At 33.7% G+C, this 16,306-nt stretch overlaps 1 protein-coding gene across 6 annotated transcripts in view; it reads left to right on the plus strand.

The window, feature by feature from the left end:
• ena (ENAH actin regulator enabled) overlaps positions 1 to 16,306 on the plus strand; it is a 206,059-nt gene that overhangs the window by 167,969 nt on the left and 21,784 nt on the right. For 5 of the 6 annotated variants that reach the window (XR_011951863.1, XM_072542983.1, XM_072542985.1 and 2 more), the window contains 3 exons: positions 2,614 to 2,769; positions 8,312 to 8,675; positions 9,055 to 9,275. Coding sequence is in view for 5 of the 6 variants with exons in the window: in XM_072542983.1 (XP_072399084.1) it covers positions 2,614 to 2,769; positions 8,312 to 8,675; positions 9,055 to 9,275 (741 nt within the window). In the remaining variant the exon portion in view is untranslated. The remainder of the gene's footprint in view (positions 1 to 2,613; positions 2,770 to 8,311; positions 8,676 to 9,054; positions 9,276 to 16,306) is intronic. The other variant, XM_072542982.1, reaches the window with a different exon arrangement.

Here is a 16,306-nt window from a genome sequence, read left to right on the forward strand (position 1 = left end):
TATTAATTAATGTTGTTAATTGTTCTGTCATTGCTGCTTCACAATATTTCATTAATTCGTTTGGTATCCCGTCTTTACCTACTGCTTTTCTGTTCTTTAGGTTTTCAAGTATTTTCCGAACTTCGTGTACATTTATATTAAGTTCTTCATTTGTAGTAATTTCTGGTTCCGGTTCTAGCGTCGTTTGTTTTTTCTCTGAATAGAGCTCTTTTAGGTAGTCAATCCACGTATCCTTTTCTATGTGTTTTGGTTCTATTAGTTCTACTAATAGAACCAAAACACATTAGGTCTACTAGTAGAGTATATTGTAATGTAAATAAATTTTTACCACCTACCTTCATAAAATGAAGCACTTGAATCATACACATTTATAAGAGGGGAAAATTGTTCCTTCAGTGCTCCTAATAATTTTTCCTCACCAGGTAATAGTACAGTTGTTTGCTCGGGACCACCTCCTGTTTTGTATCTTTCTACCTACACAAATTTTATTCTTCTTCAAGTGCCATCTCCGCGGCGGAGGTCGGCAATCATCATAGCTATTCGAACTTTTGAGACGGCTGCTCTGAAAAGTTCATTTGATGTACATCCGTACCACTCTCTCAGGTTGCGCAGCCATGACATTCTACGCCTCCCTATGCTTCTCTTTCCTTGGATCTTTCCCTGCATGATCAGTTGGAGCAAGGTGTATTTCTCTCCACGTGTAATATGTCCGAGATATTCCAATTTTTTTGTTTTTATTGAATTTAAAATTTCCATTTCTTTGTTCATCCTTCTCAGAACCTCTTTGTTTGTGACGTGTTCTGTCCATGATATTTTCAGAATTCTTCTATACACCCACAGCTCAAATGATTCCAGTTTTTTCATTGATGTAGCATTCAAGGTCCAAGATTCCATTCCATAAAATAAGGTCGAAAAAACATAGCACCTCGCCAACCTAACTCTTAGTTCCAGTTTTAAATCCCTGGTACATAGAACTCTTCTCATTTTGTTGAAATTTGCTCTAGCCTTTTCTATTCTTATTTTTATCTCCTGATTGTAATCATTTGTGGAGTTAATCATTGTTCCCAGGTATGCATATTTGTCCACTTGTTCGACGTTGGTTTCGTTTATTAGAAGATTCTCGTTATTTCTTTGAGTTTTCGATATTCTCATAAATTTCGTCTTCTTGACATTCATTGTTAGACCATACTCTTTTCCATACTCTGCTATTCTGGTCACCAGTCTCTGAAGATCTTCAATGTTTTCGGCTAAAATCATAGTGTCGTCCGCATATCTAATGTTGTTAATGGGAACTCCATTTACCTTTATTCCAGCTGTTTCACCCTCAAGAGCTTTTTTCAGGACCTCTTCGGAGTAGGCGTTGAAAAGAATTGGCGACAATACGCATCCCTGTCTTACTCCACATCTAATTTCAATTTCTTCTGACAGCTGTTCGTTAACACGTACTTTTGCTCGCTGTTTATAGTATAAATTTGATATGATCCTGAGGTCGTTGTAGTCAATCTTCTTTGATTTCAGGACATTCATTAAATGTTTATGTCGTACTTTATCGAATGCTTTATTATAGTCAATAAAACATGCGTATATATCTTGATTGACGTCCAGGCATCTTTGTATTAGTATATTAAGTGAAAAAAGAGCTTCACGTGTTCCTAGGCCTTTGCGAAATTTTATTGCATCTATTAAAAACTATTGAAAATTATTGTTTTATTTGTTACCGTTTCTATGGCTTGTTCCTTTTTAATTTTTCTTTTGATATTTTCCTAAAACGTTTGAATTTGCTTGGAGGTTCAACGACTGTTCAGGTTCATGACATTAAATTCTTTGCTTATATTTTCCCATGCTGTGGTTTTTTGTTTGTTTATCACACCATCCGTTTGCTTATTTTTGATTATATATTATACTTAATTACTAGATTTTAAATTATATCTTTCTCTAAGCTAGAGAAGGGGCTTCTTTTATTTTCCACTCCACAAAAAAATGCAAGAAAACAATGTTAATTTAGTTCAATTGGCAATTCAACGTCGTATTGACAATCTTCTTTGACAGATCGCACTCGGATTCGCGGAATAATCTGTACTAATACGATGTCTCCACTTATATATTGTCTGTAAACCAATAGTTTTTTAGAGTGGTACAACTCGTTTGAAAAATAGCCATTGATCATTGGTTTAAATCGACGAATTGGCGGTTAACAAATCAGTTGTTTAGAGAGTTTGATGGTGCAACTGGGTATTAATATAAATTTATTTATACCATTATTACATTATATGAACTGTATTAATATAAGTATTTTTATAAATAAAACTTCGCAATAGCATGCATCTGAAAAATAGCTTAAGGATGTATTATTTTTTGGAGGTGTGGTGGAAGCGAGGGAGTGGGATCTGATCAACTGATCTACGCCTCCTTCTCTACAAATCTCCTAGTTCCTGCTCTGAGTGTACTTATCTGGTTTATAAACACTCTAAACCTCGTAATTGCACAGCCCGAAGCAAATCTACAGACAGATGATTAAAAAATAAATGTAAAGCCCTTAATGCGCCCCATATTCGCCCTATTCTCCATTGCAAAACTGACATACATTTTTTTTCATTCATTATTTTTTTCTAGGTCGTCATAAACTGTGCCATTCTAAAAGGACTGAAATATAACCAAGCCACATCAACGTTTCATCAGTGGCGAGACAATAAGCAGGTTTACGGATTAAATTTTAGCTCTAAAGAAGACGCAGATTGTTTCGCCAGAGCCATGTTCCATTCATTAGAAGTAAGTGGAATTTTTTATTGTTTGCCCACATATTGTTCGCGGAGCTTTTGTTTGAAGCTTCGGGTTTAATCCTAGACATCTCAAATAATCGATATGGCCATAGTTCTAAATATAGCTCATATTTTAATAAGTGGAGACATACGATGAGTATTATTGATGTAAAAGTAAGATCCATTTAAAAAACTACAAAGAAAAATTTTAATTCAGTTGCTTGCATGTTTGATTATGATTTGCCAGAATAAGGCCAGATTTATACAAGAAAAATATACTTAAATTCCAATTATTGGCGTTTATATATAAGGCTATACGTATATATATATATACAGTAGTCTCTCTCTATAACGATTCCCTATATAACGATAATTCCTCTATAACGATGAAAATAGTAAACGTTGGTTGGTTCGTCATAAGAACAATGTATTAATTCTTTCTCTATACCGATATCGTTCTCTCTTTATAGCGATAACTTTTTAGCGTTCAATAGTTGATGACAAATGTGTTTAAAGTTCAGACTACCTGAGTCACGAGTGGCAAGGTCATTGTCCAGCGGTTGTTTTGTTTTACGCTTAAGGAATGCGGCCACCCATTCTACTCTTTCTTATCAGAGAATTAAGTGACTCAAGTTTATTGTTCGGGCGGCTTACCTAACTGTTATCACACAGATGTTGTCATCTATTGACGACTTTTCATTTCCAGTTTGAGTTGTGTCTTAGTATGTCAACAGTCAACATGTTTTCGAAAAAGCGTAAAGTGCTCTCGGTGGAGGAAAAGTTATCGATAACTTGAGCAATAGAGAAAGGTGAAAAGCAATCGGATGTCGTTCGCCGGACGGGGCTGTCTCAGTCAACTGTGTTTACGATATGGAAGGACAGAAAAAAGTGGCTTAAAGCGGAGATGGAGGGCGGTAGCAGGAAGAAGTTGCGGAAACCTCAGCACAAAGATTTAGATCGCGCTATGCTTCAGTGGTTTCAGCAGCAGCGTATGAACCATATTCCACTTTCTGGGCCTGTGGTCAGGACAAAAGCTGAGTTTTTTGCAACTGAACTTGGAATTGAGAATTTAAAGGCATCTGAGGGTTGGCTGAGCAAGTGGAAGCTGCGGCACAAGATCAACTACAGCCAAATCAGCTGAGAGGCTCGCGATGTTAACAAAAACGTAACGGATGATTGGCTAGAAAACGTGTGGCCTAGACTGAAGGCACGATATGCGTCAGACGACATTTTCAATGCGGGTGAGACTGGATTGTTTTTTAAAATGACACCAAACAGAACTTTAAAATTTAAATTGGAAAAATGCGTTGGTGGAAAGCTCTCTAAGGAACGTATTACAATTTTAGTGGCCGCTAACATGACAGGTTCGGTGAAGCGAAAATTGTTAGTTATAGGGAAGTCGAAAAACTCGCGTTGCTTTAAAAACATAAAAAATCTAGCGGTGACCTATAAAGCAAACAAAAGTGCGTGGATGACCTCGGAAATTTTTGAAGAAACGATAAGAATAGAAAGAAAGGAAGTGGGATATCGAGCTTAAAGGGAAAAAAATTCTTTTGCTTGTAGACAATTGTCCTGCTAATCCTGTATTGCGCGACCTTCAAAACATCGAACTCTGTTTTCTGCCAGCAAACACAAAGAGTGTCCTTCAGCCCATGGACCAAAGTGTCATCAAGAGTTTGAAAAGCCATTACAGGAGAAGACTTTTGATGGAATTGGTTGAGAATAATGGAGATCTTAAACTAAACATTCTTGGCGCCATCCTAATGATTAGTAAATCCTGGGACGAGGTGACGAGCAATACAATAAAACATTCCTTCAAACACGCAGGATGGCTGGAAGATCAAGGATTGACTGATGATGAAGATGACCTGCCATTAGATGTTTGGGCCAGACAGTTTAAACTTACTGTCACCTACGGACCGGAAGAGCTAACAGATTTTGAAGAAGTTGATGAAAATGTAGCTACAACATCTGGACTTTCTGAGGAGGACATCCTGCAAGCAGTTCGTGTAGAAGAAGAAGAAAACAGTGACTCGAAAGTGGAAGCAGAGCCAGAACCAGCTCTGACCCCTCAGCAGGCATTGGATGCGGCAAAAGTACTGCATCGATTCTTCATCCACCAGGAAGACGATATGAGTGCTGTGGAAAATTCGATGCGTCTTCAGGACAAGGTCAGGTCAGTTCTGTGGAAAGGGAAAAGAAGACAGACCAAGGTGACAGTCTTTTTTGGTAATGTAGGCTAAATATATTTTACAGTAGCATATTATTTTTTTTATTGTACAGTACACATGTTTTAATTGTACAGTCATTTTTTATACTGTATTGCTTATATTATTCGTTAATAAATCTATGAGGAATACAATGTTAATTCATTTATATTCGTTTTGATAATTTTTTTAAATTAAAATAGGTTATTTAGTACAATATTATTAATATTACAGTACCGAATTTTGTCTCTCTCTGTATAACGATCTCTCCTTATAACGATGAAAATTCCCGGTCCCTTGCATATCGTTATAGAGAGAGAGGACTGTATATATATATATATATATATATATATATATATATATATATATATATATATATATATATATATATATATATATATATATATATATATATATATATAGCTATAGAAAAAAGTAGTCCAAAGTTTTTTGACTAGTTTGGAAAAAATATATGTAAATACTTTTTTCTTTTTGGGTGTGGTAGTCAATAAAACAGAGCTTTGCTAAGGCGTACTATTTATTCTGAATCCAAGCTTTCGGTGGTTTTTTGCCAGCTTTATCAAGGTCTACAAAGAAAATTGCTATGTTGTAACAATTTGAATGGTGCCAAAAAAAGGCTATAAAAAACTTACCCGAATGTAAGATTCGTGGCATAAACAACAACGTTAAATAACATGATAATACTGAAGTTGCAACTAAACTTAAAAATGTTACTGTTAAAAAACACTAAAAATTAATAAATACGTTAAAAGTTAAAACCAAAATGAAGGACGACATGTTAAAACAGTCGTCGTTGCAAGCTTGATTTCAGTCACATTTCACGAGCAGAAAGAGAAAGTGGGTGGACAATTATTGTTTAAATAGTTTGGAGAAAATACAAAAAACAACTTTGAAAATAACGTCTCACAAAATACTGTTTATGAATTTTGAGTACTACCAACTGTATTACCAACTTGAAATTAAGCGGGAAATTAAAAATGTTATTTAAAAATAAGCAATCGAAAGAAAATAGTATTTAGTAAATAGGTTTAGAAAAAATAATAACTCAAACAAAACAAAACTGAATTAGTAACTGAAGTTTGATCACAAATATTTAATTAATAATGAAATTTTAAAAAAAGAAAAGAAACAAAGAAAAATTATGAGATGCAAAATAGCTCAGTCAAAAGTCAATATAAAATTGTAAATTTTGCTAAGATTCTGGATCTCAGATCTCTTATTAAGATTGTTATTATCACTCTTGCTGATATGTACCATCTCTAAGAAAGTTCTCTTAAATTTATTTTTCTCTCTGGCTAATATTTTTACATTGTTGAAATATATCTTATGGTCTAGATCGATAGTATGCTCTGCCAAAGCACAAGTAGGTTTGTTTAATCTACAATCACTCTTATGAGAAATGATACGGCTAGACAGATTCCTTCCAGTTTCACCAATGTACGTGGATGGACATTCAGTACATTGAATGCAATAAACATCTGTAGTCTCTAGAGTGGTTAGGGGTTGTTTTATTTTGCTATACAACTGACATATGGTTTTGATGTTCTTGTTAGCTATTTTGATATTCTTAGAGATTTTTAAAGACTTTAAGAATATCAAAATAGCTAACAAGAACATCAAAACCATACGTCAGTTGTATAGCAAAATAAAACAACCCCTAACCACTCTAGAGACTACAGATGTTGTTTATTGCATTCAATGTACTGAATGTCTAGACCGATCTAGACCATAAGATAGATTTCAACAATGTAAAAATATTAGCCAGAGAGAAAAATAAATTTAAGAGAACTTTCTTAGAGATGGTACATATCAGCAAGAGTGATAATAACAATGTTAATAAGAGATCTGAGATCCAGAATCTTAGCAAAATTTACAATTTTATATTGACTTTTGACAGCTATTTTGCATCTCAGAGTTTTTCTTTGTTTCTTTTCTTTTTTTAAAAGTTCATTATTAATTGAATATTTGTGATCAAACTTCAGTTACTAATTCAGTTTTGTTTTGTTTGAGTTATTATTTTTTCTAAACCTATTTACTAAATACTATTTTCTTTCGATTGCAAGAAGATCTTCAGTTGTTAAAAAATATTTTAATTGAGAACTCTTATCCTCCAGATATGCTATATAGGATGCTTTTTTCTAATATTGTTAATATAAATAACTTAACACCATTTTTTGCTAAATCTCAGAACATTGTATCCAACAATCAGAACATCTATTATCATTCACTACCTTTTATACCATCATGAACACCTATTAACACCATTAAAAAATTATTGACAATATAAAAATAGCAACAAAGAACATCAAAACTATTTAATCTTTATATTTCAAAACTAAGTATCCTATAGACAAATTAGATAAAACAAATGTAGTATACAGCATTAGTTGTACTCAGTGTGAAGCTGAGTATGTTGGTGAGACTGGAAGAAATCTGTCAAATCGCATTATTTCCCACAAAAGTGACTGTAGAATTCAAAAACCATCTTGTGCTTTAGCAGAGCATGTAATCGACAAAGACCATATTATGGATTTTGATAACATTAAAATTTTGTGTAGTGAAAGTAATAAATTCAAACGGACTTTTTTAGAAATGGTTTGTATTAGCAGAAGTGATAATAATTTAAACAAAAGATCAGAAATTCAAAATTTAAGCAAAATTTATAATCATATTATTTCTTTATAGTTTATTTATAAAACCAGTAAAATATCACATTTTGATTTAATTTTCCATATATGTACTTGTTACATTTTTTCAGGCATCTATCAATGATTAATAAATCTTCTTTTTTATTACTAAATAAAAAAGAATTTTTAAACAAAATTTTAGTTTTTGACAATATAATTATCAAGAATGAAAATTTTAAGTTGGCGTTTATGACATTGAGGCTTATTTGTAATTGGTTGCTATTCTAACTTATTTATAAATTCAATTGTTTTTTGTGTTAAAAAAGTTTTTCAAAATTATATTACAAAATTTAAGAACCATTTATTAGATAAGAAAATTTTTTAGAATAGTTTTTTGAAATATGGTTAGCAGCAATTTATTAACAAAACTAATTTTATTTGGTGAGTTATGAAAGCTTGAGATAAAAAATAGTTACATAATAGCCCCTTATTGAGTCCAACCCATCCAAAACATATGTATATAGGCCCCTGGCTTCCAAAAACTGGGTTATTTCCCTCCATTTTTCTGCTCCTTTGCTTTTTCTCTCCAATCTCTCACAGCTATTTCTAACAAGTCTTGCTTTATTGCTTTCAACCATAAGGTATAATCATACCTTAATATATAGGTATACTTTAAAAATTATTTATTTTTGAACAGGTACTTAGCAACATAGTTAGGCAACCCGCACCACCGCCCCAATACGTCCCTCCAACGCAACAAATTCAGCAACAAATCCAACAACAAATTCAGCAGCAACCGCCTCAGATACAAATGCAACCCCAGCCCCCTCAACCCCCTCAGATGCCACAAATGCCCCAACAACCCCAATACGACGAAGATATGGGTTACCGCACGATGACCCGCGAAGACGTCGCCATTCTTCAGGAAAGGAGGATATCTTCGAATCTGATGTCGCCTCAACAGACCTCCCCCATGACGCCACAAGTTAATAACGTGCCTGTGCCACCCGCTATGCCTATGGGGGCACCTAGTCCTGTCTCACCCCCACAAAATGTTCCAGGTAAGCTATTAATATTTATATACCTTCACAATCTGAAAAGACTAATCATTTTTAAATCATTTGTTTAATTGTACTATTTTTTTGACCATTTCTTTGTATGAAAATCTGACATCCTTTCATTAATCCATTCTGACATCCTTCAATATGAATTAGTATGGAGCTCAGCTACAGAAGTTGGTCCAAAACAAAAATACGACTGAATTTTGGTTTATACTAGACATATATTTCACCTAATCCTTGTATTTTCTAATATATGTGGAGACATGTCTTTGCACTGATGTTTTTATCCTTATCTAATAGATGGCTTAATGTTAAAGAACTTTATGTCATTAATATTTATACCAACATTCAATCCTCACCTAATAATACAAATTTTTAGTAGTAAACCAGACGACAGGGCACCAACGGACAGTTAGTGCTCCTCCCGCTCCGCCACCGCCTCCAGGACCTCCTGGTCCACCTCCGATGACAGCGGCAGCGGCACCACCTCCCCCTCCACCACCACCTATGAATATGTCCCGGTCACAAAGCAGTGACGGTGGCGAAATCAATTCTTTAGCTGCACAGTTACAAAATGCTAGGCTCAAGAGGAATAGTAAGGTAAGTTGTAAACCATCAAATTGAGAGTCTTTTGGATGTTATATGCTTATTTTGTTATTGTATTAATAATGGTTCGACTTATTTACCACATTTATTTACAACTTACAAACGCGAGCTGGGAGAAAATTAAAAACAACATTGAAGAAGCAACAACAGAAGCTCTAAGAAAACGTAAAGTCATACTGAACAAAAGAAACAAGACACCATGGTTCAGAAAAGAAATAAAAGAGAAATGAGAGGCCTACAAGAAGTACAAAACATCAAATACTCCAGAATCCCGAGACACCTATAGAAGAATACGAAATGAAACAAAGTAGTAGGCAAGAAGAACAAAAAATGAACACTGGGAACAGTTTACAAAAAGGATGGAAAGCTACTTCTACGGTACACAAAAACAAATATGGAGATTCATAAGAAACCAACGGAAAGAAATGGCAGAATTGAAGAAATACAATAACATACCAGCAAACGAATGGGAAGAATATCTGACGGAAATGTTTAAAGGAAAGGAAAATAATCAACACAATAACATACCTAAATTAGGGCACAAAATAAAAATTAGTTTTCAGGAAGTAGAGGTAGCCATAAATTCACTCAAAAATAGAAAGTCACCAGGAGCTTACGGAATAACCAACGAGCTTCTAAAACACGGAGGAGAAAGTATAACCCTAGAGAAGACAAAACTTATACAAAAACTAATATTGCACTGCAAGATACCAGAGGCATGGAGAAACAGAATAATAATACCAATGTTCAAAAAAGGAGATAAAGAAGACCCCAACAGTTATAGAGGTATAAATCTACTGAACACCGCACTTAAGCTTACCACGAAAGTCCTAACCACCAAAATCAATAAACTAACAATTTTATCAGATGAACAACAAGGATTCAGATCCGGAAGATCTTGCGTAGACGCCGTATTTATACTAAGACAAATCACAGAAAAGGCTATCGAGTACAATAAACCAACATATCTGTTTTATAGACCTGGCAAAGGCTTTCGATCGCATTCAAGTTGAAGACGTCTTACACCTACTGTATAAAAGAAACATACCAATCAATATTATACAAACCATCGAAAACATCTACTTCCATAATCGAATACAGGAAAGATAAATGGAAAACTAACACAGTACCAGTACAAAGGGGAGTCAGACAGGGTGACTCGTTGAGAACTTCTCTTTAATATAATAATGGACGAAATAATACAAGCAGTATACTGCAACAAACTTAAGTTTGGGAATATGACTCATACCTCGACGATGCGCAGTGAATCGTGTTTACTATTGTTACCATGGAAACGACCAGTGTACTGCTTGCCAGTGTCGTAGTTTAAGAAGTACATATAGCACAGAGTGTTTGACTAGTTGATTTGATCGTGTTGGATATTTTAATAATTTTTTTCAGATTAGTGCTTAGTATATTGCTAGTAGTAATTAGTGTACTATTAAGTCATTTAGTGTATCTATAGAGTGTTTATTCCGAAAATCCGAAGACAATAGGAGTGTCCTATGGTCCTGAATAGAATATTTAAAGCAGCTAATTCAATTTTGATTCGAGGGTAGAATCATAATTTATACCGATGAAAGATATATAGGTTCACAGCAGCCATACTGCATATCACTGGGCAGATCAAAGTGGAAAAACTTTGATCTAAAGAAACCGATTTCTAAGGGCAAAACGCTGATTATTGTTTATGCTGGAGGAGAGACTGGATTTGTACCTTACGCTGTGTGCGTTAATGTGCGTGTGAATTTTTAAATCAGGTGCATGTTTATAATTAAAAAGTCAATTGTTATAACAATGAAAGTAATGTAAGCCATAATTACTTTTAAAATTTCATAATGAATCAAATTCTATTTTTGACAAAAATTTCGTAAAAAGCTTATTAACGAATGTCTACGAAACTAATAACAAAGTAAAGGTCGTTCAGCAAAAATATACAATGATTATTTTAATTCGCCGAAAAATCCTCTAAAATAATTTGTACGATAAGTTTATGACATTTTTTCCACCTGTTTATGTATTATATTTTGAGCTTAAACATCATGGACATCAAGTTCTTCGTTTGCCTCTATATCATCCGGAGTTAAACCCTATTGAAAAAATATAGCCTTTGCAAAAGGTATAGTGACAACTGATAATACAACATTTAATATAAATGATATAAAATAAGTGATTGATATGATCGTTTATGAGTAATCTTTCATTTTTCCGACTGTATGTAAACACGCGCAAAAATATAAACACATTTAAATCGAAACAGAATATTTGTTAGACACTACGCTGGACCACTTACGCAATTTGTTGCTAATACTGGTTTATTCGAAGAAAGCTTTTCTAAGGATGAAGATAGTGATTCAAATGCAGGAATAGAGATCTTAGAATCATGCGAGGAATCATAACTAACTTAATAACTTCTTGTTTACACAAATAAATATATTACTTAATTAGTTAAAATAAACTACTAATTTTTTTGTATTATTGAAACCCTTCCTTCGGGGTAATGTTAATAAATTGTAAGTATTGAGGAATTTTTTATTTATTAAAGTACTCCTAATATTTTACTCATTATTTTTCGAGTGCAACTAACTATAAACTTCATAATGATTAAGAACTATGAAAATAAAAATTAACAAAGTTATTTTTAACTTAATTGGATATACTTATAAAAAATTATTTTAAATCTATCTGTTTCCGTACGCCACCGGTAGAAACAGTCCGCTCACCTGCGCTAAACACTACGACACATTCCCAAACTTAAATTTGTTGCACTCTACGTGGAGGTCATGGTTACAAAATGGGGAACAAAGAAATTAAAATATTATGTTATGCAGACGACGCCGCATTAATCGCCGAGACAGAAGACGAGCTCCAAAGATTAACACATATGTTCAATACAACAGCCAAGAAATACAATATGATAATATCAGCAGAAAAAACCAAATGTATGACAACATCTAAATACCCACTACGATGTAAAATCGAAATTGATGGGAAAATAATAAAGCAGGAAGCAAGGTTTAGATATCTGGGAATAGATATAACTAGTTACGGAGATGTTGAAGAAGTACGACAACAAAGCTTAAAAGCAAGTAAAGCGGCGGAATCTCTTAATCACACAATCTGGAAGAACAAACACCTAAGACAAGACACAAAAACAAGAATCTATAAAGCAGCAATTAGACCTATTAGACATACACGGTGGAGACAAGACCGGACACATCTAAAACGAGACGACTACTAGAAACAACAGAGATGAAAATACTCGACGAGTATCAGGGAAAAATCTGTTGGATAGGGAGAGAATCGAAAACATAAGAAGAGCATGCACTATACAAGACATAAATGGATGGGTGACAAAAGGGTAACAGGAGTGGAACGAACACATTAGTAGAATGGTAGAGGATAGGATAGTACGAATAAATAGCACGAGATAAGCCACCAAACGGGCGAAGAAGTATTGGTAGACCAAAAAAAAGATTGTACGATAATTTAAACAATTTAGGAGGCTAATATTGAAGAAGAAACAGTCTTTAAAGCCTACATACAAGAAGGAAGAAGATTTAGTACTTGCACAATTGTTCCCTTATTCTAAAAATGCAGTTTAAGGCTAACTTCTATAACAATAACCGGTCTTTATATATCTATTGAATAATATTCGAGATAATTCAGGTAAACAATAGAAGATTTAAGTAATTATACCGTAAGTATTTATATCGCGACAGCCTGCAAGAGATACAAAGTTTGTCTAATTAAATTGGGAGATTTGGTAAAACATACCGAGAACTTTTCAGTTTACTCTCGTAATAATTGCATTTTCGGTTCATTATCTGAAGAAATTACTACCCACGTTATCACTTTCATCGGAACTAATTAGATTTTATCTGGAAAAGCTTTATTAAGATTCCGCTTCGTAGTTTATCGTTCGACTTAAAATTATCTTATTACAGTTATGAAAATAATGAAAGAACCGAGATTTTTAAATTATACGAATTATTGTTAATTTCATGAAGATTGAAAACACAATATTCAATTACTGCTTGCAAACTGTTAAAGCGAAAAGATCTTCATTAAGACTATACTGCATAACTAATTATTTAATGTACTCCAAATTAGCACTACAGTTATTGTTAATTTAAATATCGTAAGTAAAGAATGGACAACTAGGATAATGTCAATTAAAACATATCTTGGAGCAAATATATCATCTAATCATAATCCACTAATTGCAAGAGTAAGGATAAATCTAAAGGGAATAAAATTTAGACCGTCCTCAAAAAAGCAGTTGATCTCAATAAACTACGAAATGAAAAGCCTAGGAAAACTATTATGGGAATAAAAAATATAGCTTTAATGTACATAGAAAAATTAAAGAATTGGCGAAGAGTTACACTAACAGACACAGCATATTAGTGAACGAAAAACCAAACATTATTATGGACACCGAAAAAAAATTAAGAGTCTGGAAAGACTACATAGAACAACTGTTTAACGATCAACGCGACAATGCAAATAACAAATACAAAAACAATGAGAAATAACAAGAGATGCAGTTGAACACACATCTAAAGAAATGAGGACTGGGAAAGCTAGAGACTCGAATGAATTACCAACAGAAATAATTAATCCCATTAAAGACAACTTAACAAAGTTTAGTGTTGTTTTCTGCACATGCGATGGCCTCTATATAATATATGAGATTGAAAGATGATTAGAAAGATTAGTAAAATTGTGTTTATATTGCATTAGCTTTTACTATTCTTATAATTGTCTACACAAAAAAGAATGCAGAAAATATGATTATTTTTATTAAATTTTAATTTGAAAAATCAGTAAACGTTTGAAATTAATTAAAAATATGTATAGTAGGATACACTTTCTAGTGTTAACGTCTATTTTCAATACTTGTTATTATATTTGTTAAAAAATATTCAGTCAATCAATATTGGGAAACAAGACTAGTATACACTATTTAAAATCTTTATAAAAGTAAAAAAACAACACTCTATGTCAACAACACCTTAACCTCAAAGGTAAATAAACAACAACACGATACAAAAATTATATCCAATCATCCAATCCGAAAATTAGAATTTGTGAAACTTCAACTAATATCAACTAACAATGAAAAAGACTGCCAATTGAGAGCGAACTGTACCGATCGTAAGTTCCAGTACTTGGCATCGCTGGCAACAATGTCGCTGTTCAGAGAATTAAATTTCGGTAAAATTAAAATATTAGAATATGATGTACGTGCTGCCATCTACTGAAAGAGTTGTTAAACGTTAGTTTATTTGAATGCCACTCATTTTAACTGCGGCGTGAACATACCCCTTTAAGTACTTCCTTAGGCCTTAATATTTAGCCCACCTTTTTATAGTTCTTTATGTCAATTTACTCACTTTTTTTTTTCTCAAATGTACTTTATATCTTGTTTTCTCGCATATTTTCACTTATGGCTTGTTTTGTGTTTTGCTTAATATGTTTAAGAATTTAATATAGTTTAAACGATTTTTACAATCGACTTATACAATTTTGTCAAGAAGAAAACATGAGAGTTACCAACACATGGTTCCAACTCCACCCCCGTCGCCTTTATACTTGGAAATCTCCAGCCGATAGAGCTCAGAACATAATAAGAAATCAAATAGACTTCATTCTTATCAACGGTAGATTCAGCACAACTGTCAAAAGAGCTTGCACATACCCTGGAGCAGATGTCCCTTCTGACCACGTACTATTAGTGGCCGTCATAAAGATCGCTCTTTCATGCAAGAACAAGCCTGAAACTCAACAACATATAGCACTGGACAAACTGAAAGACCCAATGATACAAGCAGAAATAAGCAATGAAATAAACGCACAAATTCAAATATTGACGACAAACATTGCCGAAGATCTAACACCAACATGGAATACGATTACAAGTGCTGTAACAGACATCATGAAAAACAACTTAGGGTACAAACAAAATAACAAGAGGCAAAAATGGATGACAGACGAAATACTATTACTAATGGAAGAACGACAAAGACACAAGAATAAACAAGATGGCAGCAATATGTATGAAAACATTAACAGGCAAATAAAATCAAAAATAAGAATAGCAAAAAATGAATGGCTTAAGCAACAATGTATCGATCTAGAACATTTAGACTGCTGGAATATACAGAAAACGAAGACCAACCACCATAGTTAATCAGGATAACCAGATAGTGCTGGGTGAAAAGGAAAAAATTGATATATGGGAAAATTATATCCAGGAGCTCTTCCATGACGAAAGACCCATGAGTGAAGTTTATACAGACGACCAGCTGACTGGCCCTTCAATCACCAAAGAGGAGATAGAAAAGGCAATATTCAATTCAAAAAACAATAAGGCACCTGGACCAGATGAAATCCCGTCAGAAATACTCAAATTACTGGATGAAAGGGGAATTTCAGCACTACACAAAATATTTAACTTAATTTATGAAACTGGCTGCTATCCTCAACAGTGGTTATGCTCTACCTTTATTCCCCTGCCCAAGAAAGTCAATGCAAAAAGATGTGAGGATCACAGACTCATTAGCCTGATGAGTCACACTCTAAAGATATTCTTAAAAATACTACATCAAAGAGTATACAAAAAATGTGAATGGGACATCAGTGACTCCCAGTTCGGGTTTAGGCAAGGTTTAGGAACACGAGAAGCAATAGTAGCAACACAGGTGCTGGTCCAAAATTGTTACGATCAGAAGAAGGATGTATTCCTATGCTTTTTAGATTACCAAAAAGCGTTTGATCGTGTCCAACACCACAAGTTAATGCAGATCCTCAAGAAAGTTGATATAGACCAAAAAGACATAAGATGCATTGAAAACTTGTACTGGCATCAAACGGCACAATTAAAAATAGACAATTCTATATCCAAACCCATACATATAAGAAGGGGCGTTCGACAGGGATGTGTGCTTTCCCCTCTTTTATTTAACATTTATTCGGAAGCCATATTTCAAGAGTCTCTGGAGGATGCAAAGATGGGAATC

This window comes from Diabrotica undecimpunctata, chromosome 9 (genome assembly GCF_040954645.1).
Source record: "Diabrotica undecimpunctata isolate CICGRU chromosome 9, icDiaUnde3, whole genome shotgun sequence".
NCBI classification, from domain to species: Eukaryota; Metazoa; Arthropoda; class Insecta; order Coleoptera; family Chrysomelidae; genus Diabrotica; species Diabrotica undecimpunctata.